Source organism: Plectropomus leopardus, chromosome 9 (genome assembly GCF_026936395.1).
Source record: "Plectropomus leopardus strain MGB_pleo_1.0 chromosome 9, ASM2693639v1, whole genome shotgun sequence".
Classification (NCBI taxonomy): domain Eukaryota; kingdom Metazoa; phylum Chordata; class Actinopteri; order Perciformes; family Serranidae; genus Plectropomus; species Plectropomus leopardus.
In genome coordinates this window covers 14001055-14021408 of record NC_142184.1, presented here as the reverse complement: position 1 = coordinate 14021408, position 20354 = coordinate 14001055, and the positions used below count along the sequence as shown (strand labels likewise).

The following is a 20354-nucleotide window of genomic DNA, read 5'->3' as shown; positions in this document are numbered from 1 at the left end:
TTTGAATAAACCCTCAAACAGGGTTTATTTAAGTCTCAACTGACTAATGCAATCTGTTGGGCTAAAGACATTTCATGGCCCGGTAAGGATGGACATCCGCAGCCTCATTAGATCTGATGCCTAGTACTTTTACAGAGCATTTTTTTCTACCCGAAACCTATTATTATCAGTGTCTGGGAGACAGACACACTCTCTCTCTCTCACACACACACACACAGGCAGGGAGATGCAGAGAGTACTATGTGCCAAGGAAGCATTTAGAGGATTACTGTTTCCATCTCACTTTTCTTTTCTTTTTCTTTATTTTGAAGACCTGTGGGCCTGATGTAGCAGGTTGTCACCTCCTCTGCAATGAAGGAAATCCACTCCAGTGTCGTGATTATGGACTGAAGGTTTGTTTTCACCCTCTTACTCTATTCATCCAGTGTGATAACTGTTTCCATATCTTTCTCCAGCTGTGATCATATATGTGTGTGTGTGTGTGTGTATGTGCACACACACACATGCATACATATAGCGGGTTTGAAGTGTCCGGTATGACATGATGTATCCCTACTATCTGTTCAGCATACTCTGCTAAGTGGCTGAGAGCTTGGCTGCCCCTTCAGGGCATTGCTAACGCAGCCATTCATGTCTCACTCCGACAGTCAGACCACCACGATGACGCTGCCCTCCTCCTCCGCCTCCTCCTCCTCTCCCGCTGCACTCACGTTGTGCCTTCCCCGTTAGGAGCTGAGCTTAGAATTGAGAGTCTTTGTACGAGTGCAATGTTTTTGTGTATATGTGTGTGTGTTTGCGTGCACGGTGCTTACAAAACAGAACTCAGTGGTCTCCAAAGATGGAGTTGCCTCTTCCTCTGACTTGTGATCAGCTTCATGTAATGCTTCAGCCTGGATGTGGTGAAGATGTGCTTATTCCAGATCAGATCACAAGATTATCACAGTTTGCTATATGCTCACCCGACTGTCACAGTCAGAGGCTGATTAACTGGCCGTGTGTACAGGAAGCCAGCATTTTTCACAACATAGAGCTGCAGACACTTGATCATAAAGATGATGTGAATTGGATTATCGTTAAGGTTACACATGTGATGATTTCATTTATTTACCATGTTGCTAGAGACTTATATTTTAGAGACAAAACACTTTTGAAGTGAAAATGTAAGATACCGTACAGTGAAGTTTTACTTGTCTTCTGATATCAGGTCTCATATTGAGCAATCTTTTGATCGTTTACATTAAATATAATAAGGTATGTGTGTCTATTTGGCCATAAACACATGAGGGTTGAGTTATAAAATACATAACAGTGAGACTGTTAAGTGAAACAACTCTGTCTTGCAAGACTTACTGTTCCGCATGACAGTAATATGTCCAAAAACACTGCTGTCCCATATTCTAGTGGCAATTGTTTTTATGATCGGTGTAAAACGTTTGGTTAAATAAGTTACATCTCCTCTGGATTGCTCCGATTTCTGCAGGTTTGGTAAATTGTCCATAAAAATGAGCTGCAAGCTGCCTTTAGGTGTCACTTTGAATGCGACTGCATTTGTCAGTTTATGCAGATGTGTTAGCCCTGTTACAGACTCTGCTGTGTCCATAATGAACCACACCCTTTCACCTAATGTATGCCATGTAAAGGCTTCAGCCCCCTGTGCCCCTGAATAGGTTCAGTTCTATAAAGGATAGATGAATGGGTCCTTTATTTGGTGTTACACAATCATTTTTTGTATCTAATAAATAAATAAGTGAAGTGAGGAAAAACAAACACATTTCTCTTGTTAGGTTGTAAATGCTGGGTTCCCTTCTGCTGTAGATGAAAACATTGTGTAATGTAGAGAGAAGGACAGTTACTGCAATTTTTGGCAGCAGTACCTCTGGCAGTGCTTGTGAGTGGGAAGTTTGTGAGGGATCATGTCATCGGTGCTGCTTTAGAGACCTTCTGATTGGTGAAGGCACCTGGACGGAAATTTGTATCGCAGGAGGCTATATATGTACATCCTAGTGTTACCAGTGACATTGACCACAGGACAAGGGAATTGACCAAACCAAAGTGCTTATCAGCTCAAATCATGTAAACGTCTAAAATCTGCAAAGTTTTATAACTTAATCATAAATCACCATTGTATCTGTCTGTATGGTGAGGTGTGTTCAACCCCTTCGAACTTGAGCAAATTGCTTTTACTTCTTTCAAAAACATGGGAAGAAAGCAATGGGCAACTTAACAAAATATGGCACAGAAATTAGCAGGAAATTAGCTTAAAAAGTAACAGGAATATTACCTGAAAATTAAATAAACCAAAATGAAATAAAAATCAAAAGTAACGTAAGTAAAGTCATGGTTTTGCTGTAAATTTCATTGCTCTTTTTCTCCCAAACAAATGACGTAAAATGTTTCATAAGAGATTCAAAACATAATCTGTTGTTTTGTAGTCCTTTAAGTCAAAACAATCTCAGCATCATTTGAGCAGTGATTTGGCTCTGTGCTCTCAACCAAAGGTCAGCCATAACTAAAGAGGAAGTGTTGTATTTTAGAGCGGAAACACTCTTTTTCCTCTCTCCTTGTCCCCTTCTCTGTCTCACCTTTGCCCTTCTGCAGCAGGACTTTACTGTGAGACTTAATTGAGATGCCAAAGACTAAAATCTTTTTTTTTTCTCCGCAGTAATCAGGGTTTTTTGTTTACCAATACCATCAAGAAACCTGTACAAGTAAAACATTTGGCTGTACCATCCTGCTTCTCCTGTAACTGTGGACAGACTGGGTTTATTCTCTCCAGTAGGACTGACGACCAGAATGAAGGTGAAATTCCTTAATAAAAGCTGTAGTTTCTAGTGGCAACGAGTTGCCTGCTTCCCTCTGATCCCTTCCTGTTTGAAGACAGAGGCAGAAAAGAAGTCGGGGTCACACAGCGTCACAAGAGTTTGCACTTTAAAATAAAGCTGTGGTCCTTGTTTGAGTATTAAAGGATAGGTTCACATAGGATATTAAAAGAGGTTGTAACATTGCAAGATACCCACTTGATTTGTCTAACTTGGCCAGTTGAATCACCACATTAGCAACTTTTAAAGATAATTTTTTCAGGGAAGCAGGACTATTTATTTTATTATTATTAAATATATTGGCATTGCCTTCTGCACAAAACTGTATTATTTTGATCGCCCCTTTGTTTAAATGTGTTTCCATGTTATGTTTAGATGGTGAGCTTTATATGAGTGGCTGTTAAATACTCTGAGTGTAAAAGTTGTCTGTACATGGTTCTCAACATGTTGGTGGCTGAGCTGATGCTGAAATTATTAGAGCAGCCCAGATGACACTGCAAGCAGTTCAGAGGTTTAAGACTGGATCTGTAAACCTCTAATGTAATAATATGGACCAAACATAGATCCTATACCAGGTTTCTCCTCTGATTGTCTGGCGGGTTGAATTGGGAAAAAATGGTTGCAAAAGTTCTGTAGTCTTAGCCTGGCTTAACCACAACAAACTACAGAGAAGCTCGGTTTTCAACACAGAGGTAGCTTGAATTCAGGACACCTTTACTCCAGTATACCTTTACATAGCAAATAATGGTTTGCTGCTATATTAATGGTTGAATGCCACATACAGAACTGTAAAGTTTGGAGGTCGGGAGGAGGAATACTTTATTTCACGTTAATCTTCTCCGAGAGTGTAGACGATATTGCAGACCTGTGGTCTCAGTGTCAAGCCCAATATCATGCTCATAGAAAAAGCTTCAAGACCACAGCTTGGATTTGCTGATCCCCTTACTGGGCTGCAGAGGTGTCTGGTTACCTGAGCTCAAAGACCTGACTGAAGGGTTATTTAAATAGGTGACTATACAGATGATTTATATCTCACTGCATGAAGTTGTTCTCACCTGCTGGCACCACAAAGAGCCAGATGTCCTATTGCCTGATTACAGGGCAAGTTTCTCTCCTCAGTCGCACACAGTGTGTGTTGACCCTGACACGCATTCCCTGTCTCATTCCTTATGGCTGTGCGCCTTTAACACAATCTCTGGTATGAGATTTCAGCTGGTGTGTAGGTGGTTTCCAGCATGTTGACAGTTGATGATGCCTTGCCAGAGCTGGTGGAATACGAGCTATGCTGGCCAAGTCTGCCTGGCCACTGTTAAACACCTATCAGGTTAGTAAATGAAAGCCACTTTGCAAGACTTTAAATGTATTACATACTATACTAATTCCTCCCCTTGTCCACTGGAAACCCCCTTTGAGAACATCTGTCCTTAAAGTAAACAGCAAGAGAATGAGATCCTCAGTACCACCACTCTCCATCAGCACAGACACATTAGGTCTGCGCTGAGTGTTGTTATAGCTGTAGTCAACATGGAGCAGTGTCAGTTCCGTGCATGTGGTGAATTATTCATTAGGACACTTGCTGTGGTGTTGAGCACAGATGCAGAGATGTGCTTTTAAACAAGGCTTCCCTTGTAAAGGTACAGCTCCTTCCAAAATGTTTAACGTGCAGCCTGATGACTCGCAGCCAGTCTTCAATTATTTTTGTATGTTTGAATTCTCTGTTGCTATCTTTGTTCACTCCCCACCCCCCCAGTACAAACTGTAACTGATACTGGGGCTGCACAATTTGCAAAAAGATTATTCTGGCAGATATTGTGATTGGGATATGAGTTGCTATTTTTATTTTTGTTTTTGTCATCTAAGTTTTGATTCAAGTTTATGGATAAGTCAAAATTCAAGAAAAAAGACCAAACACTTAAATATACACAATACAGACATCTTAAAAAAATTATATATATATATATATATATATATATATACACACACACATATATATATATATCAGCACTTTAACATAACGGAGCACATCATCAGTTGTTACATACTACAGTTACCACATATCCTTAACTTGGAGTGACGGCAATTGAAAATAAAAAATAAAAAAATAAAATAAACAAGAGTACACCTCCATGTGTAGGCACCTATTTACATCTTTTATATACTATATGTATCATCTAAACTAGCTACCATCAATTCAATGGAAGCATTATCAGTCATCAGCTTCACCCAGTCAGTAATTTCTGGTCTAGCCTGATTGTACGTTGTTATTTTAATGGAAATTTAATTTTTTGCATTTCATTTTCACTGAAAAAAATCTAAAAATGATGATGTGAGTTTTGCTGGGGTCTGTACCAAACTAGCGTATTCCCTTATGTTTAGCATCTGATTTGTGTGCTAAGCCATCTCTGCAGTAATGCTTCATTTAAATTGGTATGTTGTGATGCATTTTACCTTTAGAAAAAACTGCAGCTCCTGCAATTTTATATAAGATTTTGATAATAATTCAACTAACTGTGCAGCCCTACCTGATACTTGCATTCATGTGCAACCACAATAGCAACATAACAGCTCTGCTGGGGAGATTAAATAAAATAAGTTAGGTCTCTTTGTTGCTTTGTCTTTGCAGCCTCCCACCTTGCAGACTCTGTTAGGTAGTCTTAGATGATTCATACTTGCATCACACCCTGTATACCACATGTTGTTCCCTTTATGTGTTTGTATGTGTGTGTCGAGTATGTTATTTGTTTTTTGTTGTCAGAAACATTTTGTACTTTTTTTCACAGCAACATGAGTGGGGGGTGGTAATGAGGGATATAGTTACAGATGGCAGTGGCTCTTGTTGCCTAAGAGATAAAATAAAATCTGAAATATTATGTAACTTCCACATCCACAGTTTGAGATTTTACTTTAGTTAACGGACCAGTGTGCATAATGTGGTGAATATATTGACAGAAATACAATGTAATATAAGAAGTATGTTTTCTTTTCTTTTTGTTAAGATTAAAGATATTTTAAAAAATAAGTGTATGCAGCTTAACACTGATATGGGCGTGAATCTGTCTCCATCTTGGCAGCTGTTAAAGGCAGCATTTTTTCATTCTTCAATTTTTGACAGTCTGGGGTCATTCAGAAAACACACATGCATTTTTTCATGTCTGCATGTGTAGGAGTAAATTAGGCCTTTTTTTCTGGTTTGTCTTGTTCCTGGAAAGCTGAGTGCAACTCTGGCACCAGGGCCTCCCCGTGGGTTTCATCTTGCACAATAGGGCGTTGTGCCTGCCTCTGTCAGGGAACTACCTGCCATTCACCTCCTCATTCAGACACACTTTGTGTTGAGCGCCCGAGCTGAACCCGACACGGCCAGGCGAAACACGCCGTGGACGGGACGCCTTTGATCCAGTCTGGCCTCTTTCACTCCCTCTGTAACTCTCTATCTCTCCTCTCTCACTTACTTGCCCTGTCTGATACAAAGAGTTGTGTCTCTTATCACACTCTTTGCAGTATGCTGAAGTCATCTCCTGCACTGTCAGAGCTGACACAACTGTGCTATTCTCTGCCCCCCCCCCGCTACACATACACATACACACACACAAATACAATAACGATTGTTCCTGTTTCCTGCCTATGCTGTCATTATGCAGCTGCTGAATGAGATATGGTCCAGTTTCCATCAGTCAAAGACAACACACATAAACACACACAAACATATGTACACATATACACATTTACACACAATATAATTCCCGCTATCTCTCTCTTTCTCTTTCCTTCTCTGTCTTTGTCTGATAAAAACACACACACACACACACACACACACACACACACACACACACACACACACACACACAGATTCGTGCATGTGCTCACACACAAACATCGCGGCCAGAACTCTCTGGCCTAATTCCCCTCTTATTGATGTGTGTCTGTCAGTGAAAGAGGCGCAGCACAAAGAGCAGCAATGGGCCTGTGTGTGGCTCAGAGGGAACAAAGAGTGGTCTATTCCATGCCAGCTCTCAGACTCTTCTGGAAACACAGCATGGGCTTGTTTAAGCTATGGCCATATTTTGAGTTAACTGACTGTATGTTCAGCAACGAACAACAACATGGCTGCTTCAGTGTCAAAGAGCAAGGGCCAGATTGACCCCTACTTGTGTTGGTCAAGCCCAGTACCCAACTTTTTTATGTTAAGTGTAGAAATCAATGGAACAATCAAAAAGAGACAGTGCTCAGGTTGTTGAGCAGATATTTGGTCTGGAACAACTATAACTATTGCAAAACTTGCATGAAAAAACTATGCAACTTTCAGGGCTCCCACAGTCATAGAAAACCTGGAGAAGTCATGGAATTTCTCAATTACATTTTCAAGGCCTGATAAAGACATGGGATCAGTAAAATTCATTGAAAGTTGTGGAAAAGTCATGGCATTTTGTTGTGTGTAATCAAATATCAAGAGAAATCTTTTACCAGATTAACATAACTGCTAATTTCTGCAGCTGTCAGCTTGTCGTCGCTCTAATAAATGTCGAGGTGTGACAACAATTTGTTAACTATTATGTATGTTTGTTTATTTTCTCCCTGCGTTTCTATCTTTAGATTCATGTATGGCAGCTAGCTGGAATTTTGTTCGAACAGAGTTTGCATATGTTTGAAAAATGCCGGGCAAGTTGGAAAAGAAAAAAAAAATATTGTGGCACCTTGAAAAGTCATGGAAAAGTTTTGTAATATTATCCATGAAAATGTATTGGAACCCTGTACTTTACACTCACTGATACATAATTTATCTCATGTTGTGCTAGATTGCACAAGGTCTGCTTTATCACTTGAGCTGTCACTCTTACCAATATAACTCTGGGGCTTAATCTCCTTTTTAAATAATCACCATTGATTGTCGTCTTTGTTTCAATAATGATAATGGACTCGATTTCAAACACTTTAGTGCCACATGAATAAAACTGCAGCTGTTTTCCATCCAGAGAGCTCAAGTGAACATCATCAGGGAGCTGTGATATTGTAATCCGTTGTTAAATACTAGCGCTTGACAGAGCTTGTTGAAAGGTCCAGTGTGTATGATTTAGAGTGACAGTATTGACAGAAATGGAATTGCATATAATAAGCAAGTTTTCATTAGTGTATAATCACCTGAAAATAAGAAACACTGTGTTTTTGTGACCTTAGCATGAGGTGTTATTATCAGCAGAGGGAGCTGGTCCTTGTCCACGGAGTCCGCCATGTTGCGCTGCCATGTTTCTACAGTAGACCAGAACAAACAAACCAAACATTGGCTGCAGATAGAGATATTCACCTTTACATGTTGGCCACTGTATTTATCAGCCCCTCCACAACAAGATTGTCAGAAAAACTTTTGATACTGAAAACTGCTTTTTCAGTGTGTTTACTTGTTTAAATTTGTTGTGTTTGTTTTGGAGATGACGAGACCTCTGTGGATAATTCAATGAAAACCTCCTGAATGTCAGGACCTTAAGTTATCAAAGAAAAATGGCGAGCATATGTTAGCAGGTGCTGGGTTAGGGTCCTGTCTCCAGCATGCCAAATGGCTTTTGAGAAAAACTGATTTATTATATGAAACTGCTTTATTTACTGTTTTTATAGGTTTAAGTCACATGGTCTGTTTGTTTTGGAGAGGAAGAGAGTTTTGCGGATATTTCAGCTCCTGGTAAAAATCTCCCGAACAATGAACACTAAAGGAATTCTTACTGGTAGAAGTTTCAGCTGGATGCAATCTGTAATCCTCACAGCTAGATATCATTAAATCCTACACATTGTTCCTTTAAATTAAGTAAGGAAACCTGGAATGTGAGAAACAAGCTGATTGTTTGTAGTTATTTATGATGATACTGAATCTTGGATCTGTCATATTAATTCGCTTGTCACAGTCTCCAATTCTCCCCAAATTGTCAGTGTGAGGTTTTTTCTCCCCCAGTCTGCCAGTGCCAGAGCTCTGCTGAGCTTTCACCATCGCTCTAGTTTAGCTGGCCAAAGACAATGACAGCAGGGCTGGACGACTGGCAGCTGAATGGAATGAGCTTACAGAGCTAAAGACAAGGACGTATGTGTTTGTGTGCGTGTTTGTATGTATTTATACAAGGGTAAGAGCGAGGGTGACACAGTTCCAGTGATGCCATTGACCATGTGGCCGTTTGTAATTCACCTCTGACAGTATTGTGACATTTCTGAGAAAGATGCTGAGTCACTGAGGCTGTGGATCCCAGCTGTCACGGACTCCTGTTAATCACTGATAATCGCTGATGTGTTTCTGTGGTGGACAGGGCTTAAATACAACAAAATACATCCATCCACTACCATGTTAAGCTGAGGAGAAAGTAAAGGGAACATTTCTCCAAGAGAGTAACCAAAGTATCACATTTTACAATTGTCATAAGCAAACACTGTTTAATGTTTCAGTGTTAGGGGCTTGCTCTTTTTGTAGCAGTTTGGTGCACTGTCAGAGAAGTATAATGTGGTAAAAGAAAGTAATTTGGGTCTTGACTGGAAAGTCTTACAAAGACCCATCTGGGGATGTTTTGCGTCATCACCTTATCAAGGTGGAACGACAAGCCTTGCTTAAATTAAACAAAGATGCAAGACTGCTCACACATATACAAGCAAACACACCAAGTCTGACAATAAACCTTTGTCCTCTAAAGACTCCTGAAAGAGGATTTAGTTTGAATATAAAACCATAGGCAATCAAGAAAACATCCAATCCAGCATCGGGATCAGCCTGGGGATGAAGGAGGGGATTTATAGACACAGAGGGAGGGATGGGCACTGGGGTCGGGACAAGGCTTCAGCTTCAGGACAGGATTAACTTAGGTTTACCCCTGTACTCACCAGCTCTTAAACAACAGCACAGGGCTCCATCATAATCAATTACACTTAACCGTGACTGCCAGAAAATGCTACTGACTATCTCAGTGCGAGTGTGAATACATGCATGCATAATCCAGAATGCATATATACTTGATTAGGTGACATGTTTATGCGTGACTATTCACTTTCTAAGGTCACAGTTCATATCACATAAAACTTTATACTGTTGATAGCAAACCATTTTTATTTATTCCTGCAGGGAAAGAGGGAAAGAACGGAAACAATTAATTAGATTACGTAATTAGTAACCCTAACCCTAACCCTACAATAAAGGGATGGATGTTCAGTCATATTAAATAAGACTTTGCAATATTTATGTGTGTGTGTGTGTGCGTGTGTGTGTGTGTGTGTGTTTGTTTGTATGTATGTATGTATGTGTGTGCATGTATATGTATTCTGTTACTTATTATTTTTAGTTACTACAAGCAGATTTTTCTTAATGTCATATTTTCAGGGATGAGTTTTAGTTTAGAATATGCAACATAATTGTGAATTATGTAACTTCCTATCCTTTCATCACTGTTCAGTTGCAGTTAGTAAAAACTTGGGCTGTCCTGAATGACAGCTTTTGGGCATCAAAACTTCAGTGATAAATATCCTTGATTAATTGAAGCTTTGACACACGTGGGAGGGTTAATTTCATTAGTGCACCTAAAATATGGTGACAATTAGTCTCTGTGTTAATGTGAGGTCAAAGATTATAACCACAATAGCTAGAAATAAAGAATAGGTTCCAGACACTGGACGTTTTCGGCATCTTGGTAACAGATCTATAAGCATGCCATATGTAGTCGAACTGTCCGAGTTTCAGCAGCACTGGACTGCTAGTGACCAGTGTTAGATGAAAGTGAGGCGAATTTACAAAAGTAGCACAGTTAAAATGTTCTTGTGTGAGAGTAACTTAAATAATTAGGAATAATGTGTGACTTTTTCTGATCGGTGGTCTATATGGGATTTTTGGGGCATTTAATATGTATGTAAGTATGTATGTGTCTGTATATATATATATATATGTGTATATATATATATATATATAATTCCCCTTTGAACACTGATTGTAATAATAGTTATATTTCATACATAAAATGCAGCTCAAAAGTGATGTACATGCAAGAGTGCTAATATTTAAAACTTCACAATGTATAGAAATATTTATATATAAAAATTAAGCAATTAAAATAAAATCATTATACTGAACATGGATACCATAACTCTGGAAATACGTTGCAGACAGGCCAGAGGTGGAAAACAAATAAAAGAAATAGAAATAGAAAAGAGGTATTAAACAACAAAAGTATAAACAGTAAAAACACATAAATAGCGTAAAACACATTTTTAAGAAATAAATATAGAAATCAATAACTATAATATGCAATAAAAATAAATAGAAATTGGAATTAGTTGAAAGCAAGAGCAAAACAATGTCATTGATTCCCATGGCAATGATCGAATCTTTGAAGCATTCGGGTCAGCTGTAGTGAAAATACCAAGTTGAAGCTGTGTTATTATTAGTATGAAAGGCCCTGCCAATGGTTGACAGCACAATATCTCAACAGCCACAGGCAGCAGCCAGTTAGCAGGTGACTGAACCTGTTCAACACCTGCTCTCTCTCTTTGGCAGGCTACAGTCACATTGCACTGATGGGCATCACTATATTAACACAGAGCCTCTGAATTAAGCACATCCGTATCTGCTGGTCTGAATCTTCCTATTGATCAGAAAATATAAAACAAGGTCAGATATAAGATCAGCTTGTGGAGAAAGTAAAATAATCCTTTATGTTAATAAATGAACCTTTTCTTTGCAGTGAAAGTGTGGCCATTGTTAAAGCTATGTTCTACCTGCAAGTAGCTCTATGCTCGTGTCCCCCACTGTAAAACTGAACAGCTGATTGTATTCATACGAATGTGAATGAGGCCTGTCTCAGCTTCATTTGCATAGATTACACTCTTGGACTTACAAGAAGTGTGTATATGTCAGTGTGTGTTCCTGTCCATCCAACTTTATGTTACACTTCATGACCTGACAGTGTAGCTGAAGGAGTGTAGTTTGAGTGTGTAGCTGTCCCTCCTCAGGGCTCTGAATGTTCCTGCCTGTCGCTTGTTTTGCTGCTCTCAATGGGAGCAGCTATTGATGCTGCAGGGAGGCTCAGGCTGCCTGCCTGTCTGTCTATGGGTCTATCTCTGAGGTGATCACTGTTCCACCAATAAGGTTCCTTCTTGAGGAAGACAGCTTGTGTGTTATCAGGTGTCCACACTGTTGGTTTGAGTCAGTCAGGCAGTGTGCAAGGCTGCAGGATGCATTTGCGCACTATATTCTGTGTTTGTGACACTGCATGCTGTTTCTAGTGCGGAAACCATCGTGTCTTGATACCGCCACAGGATAAGGAAGGGATGTCTTTGGGGATACTAAATGAGCCCCTGAAGGGACCTGCACACAAAGTTGTGCTAAACAACATCATGCACATACTGTACGCACAGCATGTTCGCAGCTCAGAGTGAAAATGATTATTGATGGAGAACAGAATGATAGATGAAATGCCTGATTGTTTGAGAATCTTGAGGTCAGTAAGGGTTGAAGTTTTGAATCTCAAAAATGACTCTGAGTTTCTGTCTTTGTGCTCCCTCCATCCATTCTCATTCCTCTCAGGTCATCCACAAGACTCAGTCACGCTAGGCCGACAGTTGGGCTGATGGTAGGTGGGTTTTTCTTCTTCTGGTGTGAGTCATTATCTCTCTCTGTCTCTCACTGCTCTATCTCTGCATCCTTTCCTTTTCCTCCTGTGCCTTTCTGACTTCTATTTTTTTGCCTGCATGTACCTGCTTACTTTCAAATTCATTTTTGCCTTGTTTTTCGACTGTTACATGATGCTAATAAACCTGGGTCCAGCTTATTTTCCTTAATTGCTTTGAATTTGTTCATGAAATACTGGCCTGTTTGAATGTAGAATGATTCAGAGGCCTGGCATATCTAGCACGGAGGCAGGCTGTCTCATACCATCCTCTGCCAATGATAGCGTTTATCCTACATTATTTTTAAATTACAATCACATATTCATTTTGGTGCTAGGCTTGGGCGGTATGTAATATTTTATACCTTCATACCTTCCTAAATTTCACCTGGGTATACGATATGTGACGGTAAAAGTCTGTGTCATGATGCTCTCTCGTAGTGTGCTACTTACTTTTAGCTTTTCAGACTAAGAAATATACAAAAATAACCCACAAAATTTTAAGAAAAACAATATTCTTGCACCCATTGTCCTTATTAGACAGATAATTATAACTGTACACCTTTTGAATTAAACTTTCTTGCAGTCACTGAAGCCTGATGAGGCTTACTTGCACAGTTAACATATCATAAAACACAATTCATTGAAACTCGACGGAAGTAAATTAAAACTCATCCAAACTATCTTGGTTACTTTTGCTAGTAATCTAGTTAGCTCCAGTTTGATCAAAATTAATCCTTAATTCACCGAGATAGATAAAACATGCCGGTATTCCCTACAGTCTCTGCCATTGCTGGCTACCACTAGGTGTTGTGGTTTCTTTCAGCTTAGCTGCATTTTCCACTAGGAGAGGCCGAGCTCTGGTACTCTTGTGCTGTGCACTACATACAATGAGTATAATAAAATAGGAGTGCCTGTCTTTATTTATTGAAAAACACACCTTCAGGATTTCTAAATACCCTGGTATACCGTATTACGGTGAAACTGCTCAAGTCTGTGTGGTGCTTTTATGCAGATTAATGCTATGCCGCCTGCAGACTGTAAAACTCCAGTCTGATTACTGTGCACTCACACTTTCTACCATTTGCATGAAATTTCAAAGATGCAAATGGCTGCGAATTGAAAATGAAAATTAGTGATTCTATGCCACTGGATTTAGGCAACATTCCAGCCTCTCATAATCCATCTCCTCTCTCTCTGTGCTAGACCAGCATGGCTACTTGTTCCTGAATCAAAGATGCATGCTCCCTCTTTGGATTCATCCATCTGACCACCACTGAACTGATCTACCCCTCCATCAGACAGTCCCATCTCTACTTCCACTGTACTCTGTTGTTTTCTAGTTGTCTCGCCTTCAGTCATTGTCCTCGTCTGACCCTCCGCATGTCTTTCAGATAGAGAGGGAAGTATTAGCTGACTGTGTGATAGGACAGTTCCTCCCTGTTATTCATGAGAAGTCAGGAGGACCACATGCAGCAGAGGGATGACAGTCAAAAGGAGTCAGGGGGGGTGGGCCCCATTTCAGGTCATGGAGCTAGAAGAGGCGCAGGAGGCCCGGGGTTGAGGAGGGCCTCATCCCAGTCAGAGCACCCCTCCTTCAGTAAGATGAGCCAAAACGCCAGGGAGAGCATGGGGGTTTTTGGCCAGGGACTGAAACAGCTGTTCCAGCAGCAGCGTAAACGCCTCTCCCTCTCTCGCTCCACCATCCCGTCTTCATCTTCCTCCTCGTCTTCCTCCGTAGTGTCAGCAGGTGGCACCTCCCCCTCCGCCCCTGAGAACGCCTCAGGGCCCTGCTGTCCTGAATCTGACCACCTCTCTGCTCCTGTGGTTCCCTCCGCAGCTGGCCAGGGCTCAGCCACTGTGGGCATGATGAGGCGTGGGACGAGCCTGCAGAGCCGCCGCAGCAAAGGCTCGGGATCTGGGAGTGGAGAGCGCGATCCTCTCCTAAGAGGTAGCCCCCAGGCCCCACACCGCCGCAACACCCACGATCCACAGCAGCACACCAGCCGCCCACGCTCCTCTTCCACCACTGACACCACTCCCAGCAGCCCCACACCTGGATATACTGGAGGCGATGTGGTGCTGTCATCGGGGTACCAGTCCACAGAAGAGACAGACAGGGTAAGGGACAGCAGCAGTGAATTATATTACAACTACACAGGCTGATCAATGTTACCCTTTTACTGGTGCCAGGCCTTGTTTTGTCAGTGAACCGTCAGTCAGAAGCTGAGGTTCACCTTGCTGCTGATGTAACATTTATTGGCTGTGAATGCTAAGAGAAGGTCTGCTGTCAGATACCTACGGGGCAGTTTGCTAACAAATAAGACACACAAGCAGTGTCAAAGGATAGGACACAACTTTTCAAGTCTGTCTTGAAGCAATAGTGCCCAAATGAAGGCTAATACAGGTTTCCCTCACTTTAATCATTCCTCCTGTTTAGGGCTGTACTTGCCTCAGAAATATGTCTGTCAAATTGGATTTGGATGGTAAATACAAATATTCAATTTGTTCCTTTTTCCAGACACTGTCGTATCAAGTTGCTGAGAACTGTAAATTCACTGCTTCTAAGCAGAAGGCAGAAGATAATGTTATCTCAGAGTCTGACTGGGCAAAGCCTTTCTTCCTCTAGGCAGCTGCCTCCATCTCACTCAGAGTCCGAGTCCGTAACTTCCTGTACCAGAGAGCAGTGTAAAAAGCAAGCAACACTCACTCTGGAGCTTAATCTGGGCACAAAAACATCCATAGAAGTACATTTTGGTGTCAGTTTCAACGTCAAAGGTCAGAGAACAGTTAAACTTTACAAAACAGCATGGACAGAGGTCTGTGAAAACTTTAGGGTGGCTATTTCTCTTTTTATGTCTCTTACCTTTTCAGTCTCTTTTTCAAACTTGTTACGAATTCATTTGGATCGATGTTTTAGCGCTGCTCAGGAGGACATGGACTGTTATTTGTGTTGGCGCATCATTGCATCTCGCTGGTTAAGGAGCTGAAATTAGCGCATTCACTTGAGCGTTGTGTTTCCATCAATGCGTTGGTCGCCAGAGGCGATAAATGCCCATGACTGCTGCATTGTCGTTTGACCCTGGTGTGAATGCAGATTGTACACTCTCCCATTGCATAAAACAGCCAGATGTTAGCGAGAGGTTTTTTTTGTGCAGTGGAAGTGAGGCTTAAGAGATCCCTTCCTATAATGCCTTTAATGTAAGTGATGGGGACAAACACCACAGTCCTCATTCTTTGCAAAAATGCTTTCCAAAGTTAATCTGAAGCTAATACGAGTTTTCGGCAGTCTGAGTAAGTCAAATCAAATGCCAGTCAAATGTCAAAAGCTTTTTTAGTATTTAGTTTTTCTTTGTGTTACTGAATGACAGGAGGAATGAAAAAACACGTATTAAATGTGCATATAGCCGCCTGAAAAAATGGAAAAATTGTGAATCTGTCTTTTAAAAGTGATTTTAAAGCCCCCCAGGCTTTGAAGAAATGCTGCAGTCCTGTGCTTGGGTAAGCATTGGTTTATGTAGTAGTCTGTAGTCTGTTTGAAAAACATTTGATTGCCATAGACCACAGTGTGTTTCTGTGTGTGTGTGTGTGTGTGTGTGTGTGTGTGAGTGTATTGGTTAAACCTCACAGCCCTTCACAATCTCATCTTTTTAGCTCAGGTTCTGATTTGTAACCACCTTACCACCAGACTTCAGTTAGTCCTGTCTGCCACCAGAGGTCACTGTCAGATCAGCTAACCTGCTGTGAGCAGCACTAGGCTTGGTTCATGTGGAGGTTGTGTTTGCATTATGAGCTCATGTTTGTTGAAGACAAGACTTGTCTTTGGGTTAATGAAATAAGCCATGCCAAGGACTCAGTATCAGTGTGTCACAGATGGAGTGATGGTTGTTTCTCAGTCCAGCAGTGGGCAGAAAGTCTAGACCAGTAGGCGTTTATACTTAAGATAACTGACAGCTTCAATCTGTGTGCTTAATTTAAAATTCTCCTTTTCTTCATCCTCGAAATCAGCTCCCCTTCAGTCCCGTGTGAGTGACCTCACCTGGGATGACGGGGCAGAGCTCAGAGCCAGACATCTGTGCTCCATTAGTCCTGCTGCTGTGATAGACGACCATCAACCTTTCTGTGACTCGCCCTTGGCGGAGATGATAACCTGTCTCGCTCATCTCTAGCTAACAACACAGCCCTGTCTCAGTATGGCAACACAGCAATGTCATTCAGGTCATCCAAGCAGTCACCGTGGTTACCCTGAAACTTGCAGCCTAGAACTACGCCCTGCTTGGGTTGCCATAGTAACAATGTGGTCGACCTTGGAGGTGTGTGACATCCTGCTGTTAGTGGAGGTCGATGGCTGCATAGCTTGTCTTCATTTGAGTGTGTGTATGGATTTTTTTTCTTTCCCTTTTTTCTTTTCTTTTTTTCAGCAGTTTCCCCCCAGTGCTCCCCTCGCCTTTTCTTCCTCTTTCTCTCTCCTTCCTTCCCTTGTCCCCCTCCCTGTGTCCCTGGAGAGAGTTAGTATAGACAGTCAGCTGGTCCCTCCTCCTCCTCCTCCTCGACCTCCTCCTCCTCCTCCTCCTCCTCCTCCTCCTCCTTCTCTTCCTCACCCCACCCTTCGGCTCATTGACAGGAAGCAACCTTGCCTCGTCCTCGATGAGTGAGAGAGAGCCGGCTGTGTGTGATGCATGGTGTGTGAATGTGTGAGAAGAGGATGTGGAGGTGTGTATACATGTGTGGCTGGAAGACCTCATTTTTTCTGTGTTGCAAATAGTTTGTGTGTCTGTGTGTGTGTGTGTGTGTGTGTGTGTGTGTGTGTGTGTGTGTGTTCTGGAAATCATTTGATAGCCATGTGGTGTGAGCATCTTGTGTGAGTGACTGTCTGTGAGAGACAGAGCTCAGGGGATCACTGTGAATATGAGTAGAGGGCAACACAGCTGAGCTGTCTTTATCTCTGCTTGCTCTCCCTCCCTTTTTTCACCTCCCTCTTTCTCTCTCTCTCTCTCTCTCTCTCTTCTCACTTTTGTTTGCATAGTAGAGGAAAGCACTGTGGACTAGAAATGTGTGTGCTCATGGATGTTTGGAGAGGAGGGTAGCCTGTGTACCCTCAATGTGTGTGTGTGTGTGTGTGTGTGTGTGTGTGTGTGTGTGTGTGTGTGTGTGTGTGTGTGTGTGTGTGTGTGTTTGTGTGAATGTAAAATGTACTATGTGAGGCATTGTGTACTTTGGAGGGATATCAGTGGAGAGGAGTAGAGCAGGGGTTCCAGCTGTGGGTACCTCAGTCAGTCAGTCAGGATGGTGCAGCGCTTCAGTCTTCGTAGACAGTACTCCAAGGTAAGCTCAAACTCAAAGCCTTGTCTATACTTATGTATGGTATACTTAATATGTCTGTGTCTTCCCGTCTCAGCTCCATTCAGGCAAAAGGCGCAGTTGCCTCGAATCTTTGCTGGTGGTAAAACCTTGTGGTATAGTTTTGCATGTCTTTTTGCATATTTCTGTCTTCCAGCTATTTGGTTATGTGTCAAGAGTTTGTGCAATTTGCTGCTTGATTAGCTCTTTGTTCAGGACAGCAGACAAAATAGTAAAGATTGACTCTTTTGTCAGCTGCAGAAACAATGTACACACTGCGGAGAAAACATTGTTTGCACAGTTTCTGCATATCAACTGTTTTTTTGGTTACAGAGATTTTCCTCCTAGTTTCTGTTTACTTTCATGTAGTTTGATCCATACAGTAACTTGAGTGGTCCGTTTTTGCACTTTATCTCAACTTTTGTTAAACTATAACTTGTGCCATAGCAGTAAGAGCAGCAGATCGATTGAAGTAGCTGTCACCAGAGGATGTAATTATTGGTAAACATTACGATTGATTATTGCTGATTGGGGAGCACTTATGACCCATTTTCAATAAAAGGCAAGTTAAATGTGCTCTAAAAGTGTCCATGGGTTTGATATAGCTATCCCCAGGGGGTAGTGCTGTTAAAGAGAGTAGAGGGGTTGTTTTATAACTCAGCATTAGGTCTGTTGAGAGCCTGCTGTTCTGCAGCTGGTGCTCAGCCTGTGGGATTAATTACAATTAGCTCCTGTTTAATTGATTGACTGACTACACCCTCCCTGTTCATCTTCAGCTGGGAGTAATGGTGGATATTTATATGCCTGGAAGCATCAACATGCACATGCACAAATGGGCAAACAGAAGCAGACTGGAGGGCCTGATCCCAGACTGGTGGAGGCTGATCTAGTCTCTCTCGTAGGGATGGAGATAAAACAGGAGTAAAAACAGATTGAGGAAGTGCAGGGCTGCAAGGTGTAAAACTTTTAGTGTCAGGATGGAAAACTTGCTTTAGACAGGAGATGGGGAAAGAACCAGGGAGGAGGCTCTAGTGGGAAATGAGCTACTGAGTTGAGATGAAACAGAAGCCAAGCCTTGAGGCTAGTCCTCTCATACCACAGATTTTTTTGTTAGAGAGAGAGACTGAAGCTGTGTTTGTCTTTGGAGAACATAACCTCCTCTAGGGCCCGTCTGGAAAGGTTCACTGACCTTGGCTAGATGACCCCATGTCTTTCCCCCAGGCCTCATCTCCACATTTCCACCTGTCTCCCTGCGCCTCCTTTGTCTTTCTTTGTCTATCACCATATTTTGGTTTCCATGTTAGAGATAGCATCCTATGCAGACCTGAACGCAACAATGTAGTTTGATGTTAAATGTCTGCATTATGTTTTATTTATTTTGAGCTCAGTATCTTGAGCAGTGCAATATATTTTACATTTTGATGTTAATTTATCGTTATCTTGTTTTCATAATTACAACTTCTTGAAGTGAACTTATTGCATTGAATGACATAGATTAATAAATAGTGAAAAATATTTAAAATACATGGTAATTAAACAGGTTATTTAGTAGATAATGTGTGGAAAAGTACTGAATCACACATAAGAGTGTCTGGGATTTGTCTCCAGTGGTTATGTTCACAAAGTTTTCTAGCACAAAAAATTCATTATTCATCATAATTCTAAGGAAATTCTTGGAATTATGTTTTCTAAAAATAAAAGTTAAGACTTGGTCCTAGCAAAGATAAAAGTTATTCACAAAGCATCTTAGCCCTCATGTTAAAAACTGTCATGAGTAAGGAGGACTTTTAAGGTGCTAAAGAAATATTGGTAGGAGAAATATTCTCCAAAAGCTGGATGACAGTGAGTTAATGAAACACTCTAGATTAGATGGTGCAGGGATTTTGTTTGTGGTCGACCTCAATAGAGATTTGTCCACATCTCCTACCCAACACAGTAACGATATAACGCCAGAAATTAAAGTGATCACATTATTAAGATGTTTGAAAAGGGAGAAATGTTAGCGTTACATCAGTTTGATCACACAAAAAGCTCTTTTATAGTCTCATATCGTGACTCAGTTCAATACATTTTCACTTGGTGTGCACACATTGCAGGCTCACAGAAGGCAGTGGCTGTGACAACCAATCACATCTGTTAAAACAATGCTTCATACCTAACAACGGGGTCAAGCTCAACTCCTCACTGAGATAAACGTTTCTGTCCCTTCTTTATTCACTGGAGCTCTAAGAATTTTCCTAAATCACTCCCAAGCTAGGACTCCTTGCTATAAACGTTTATGCGAAGTAAGGAGCTCTCTCAGGGCGGTCTCAGAATGTCTGAAGTGCCCAAGATTAATTTTATCGGGCAGCATGGTGTTGCAATGTATAGCCTCACAATACCTTTGAGGTTTGAACCTGCTGGCCGGCTGGGGCCCTTTTCAATGTGGCATTTGTATGTTCTCCCCGCACTAGTGTGGGTTTTCTTTAGCTTCCTCCCACAGTCAAAATACATGCAGGTTAGGTTAATTGGAGACTCTAAACTGCCTATAGTAGGTGGGAATGTCACTGTGAATGGTTGTCTGTCTGTGTCAGCC

At 41.4% G+C, this 20354-nt stretch overlaps 1 protein-coding gene across 4 annotated transcripts in view; it reads left to right on the top strand.

Annotated features, from left to right (window-relative positions):
- The window catches only part of tmcc1a (transmembrane and coiled-coil domain family 1a), a 97505-nt gene that overhangs the window by 45953 nt on the left and 31198 nt on the right, over positions 1-20354 (top strand). For 2 of the 4 annotated variants that reach the window (XM_042491591.2, XM_088082029.1), the window contains 3 exons: positions 312-392; positions 12358-12403; positions 13646-14560. In XM_042491591.2, the coding sequence (XP_042347525.2) occupies positions 13889-14560 (672 nt within the window). In that variant the 5' untranslated portion in view covers positions 312-392; positions 12358-12403; positions 13646-13888. Of the gene's footprint in view, positions 1-311; positions 393-12357; positions 12408-13645; positions 14561-20354 lie in introns of all 4 variants that reach the window. The other 2 variants (XM_088082030.1, XM_042491596.2) reach the window with 2 other exon arrangements.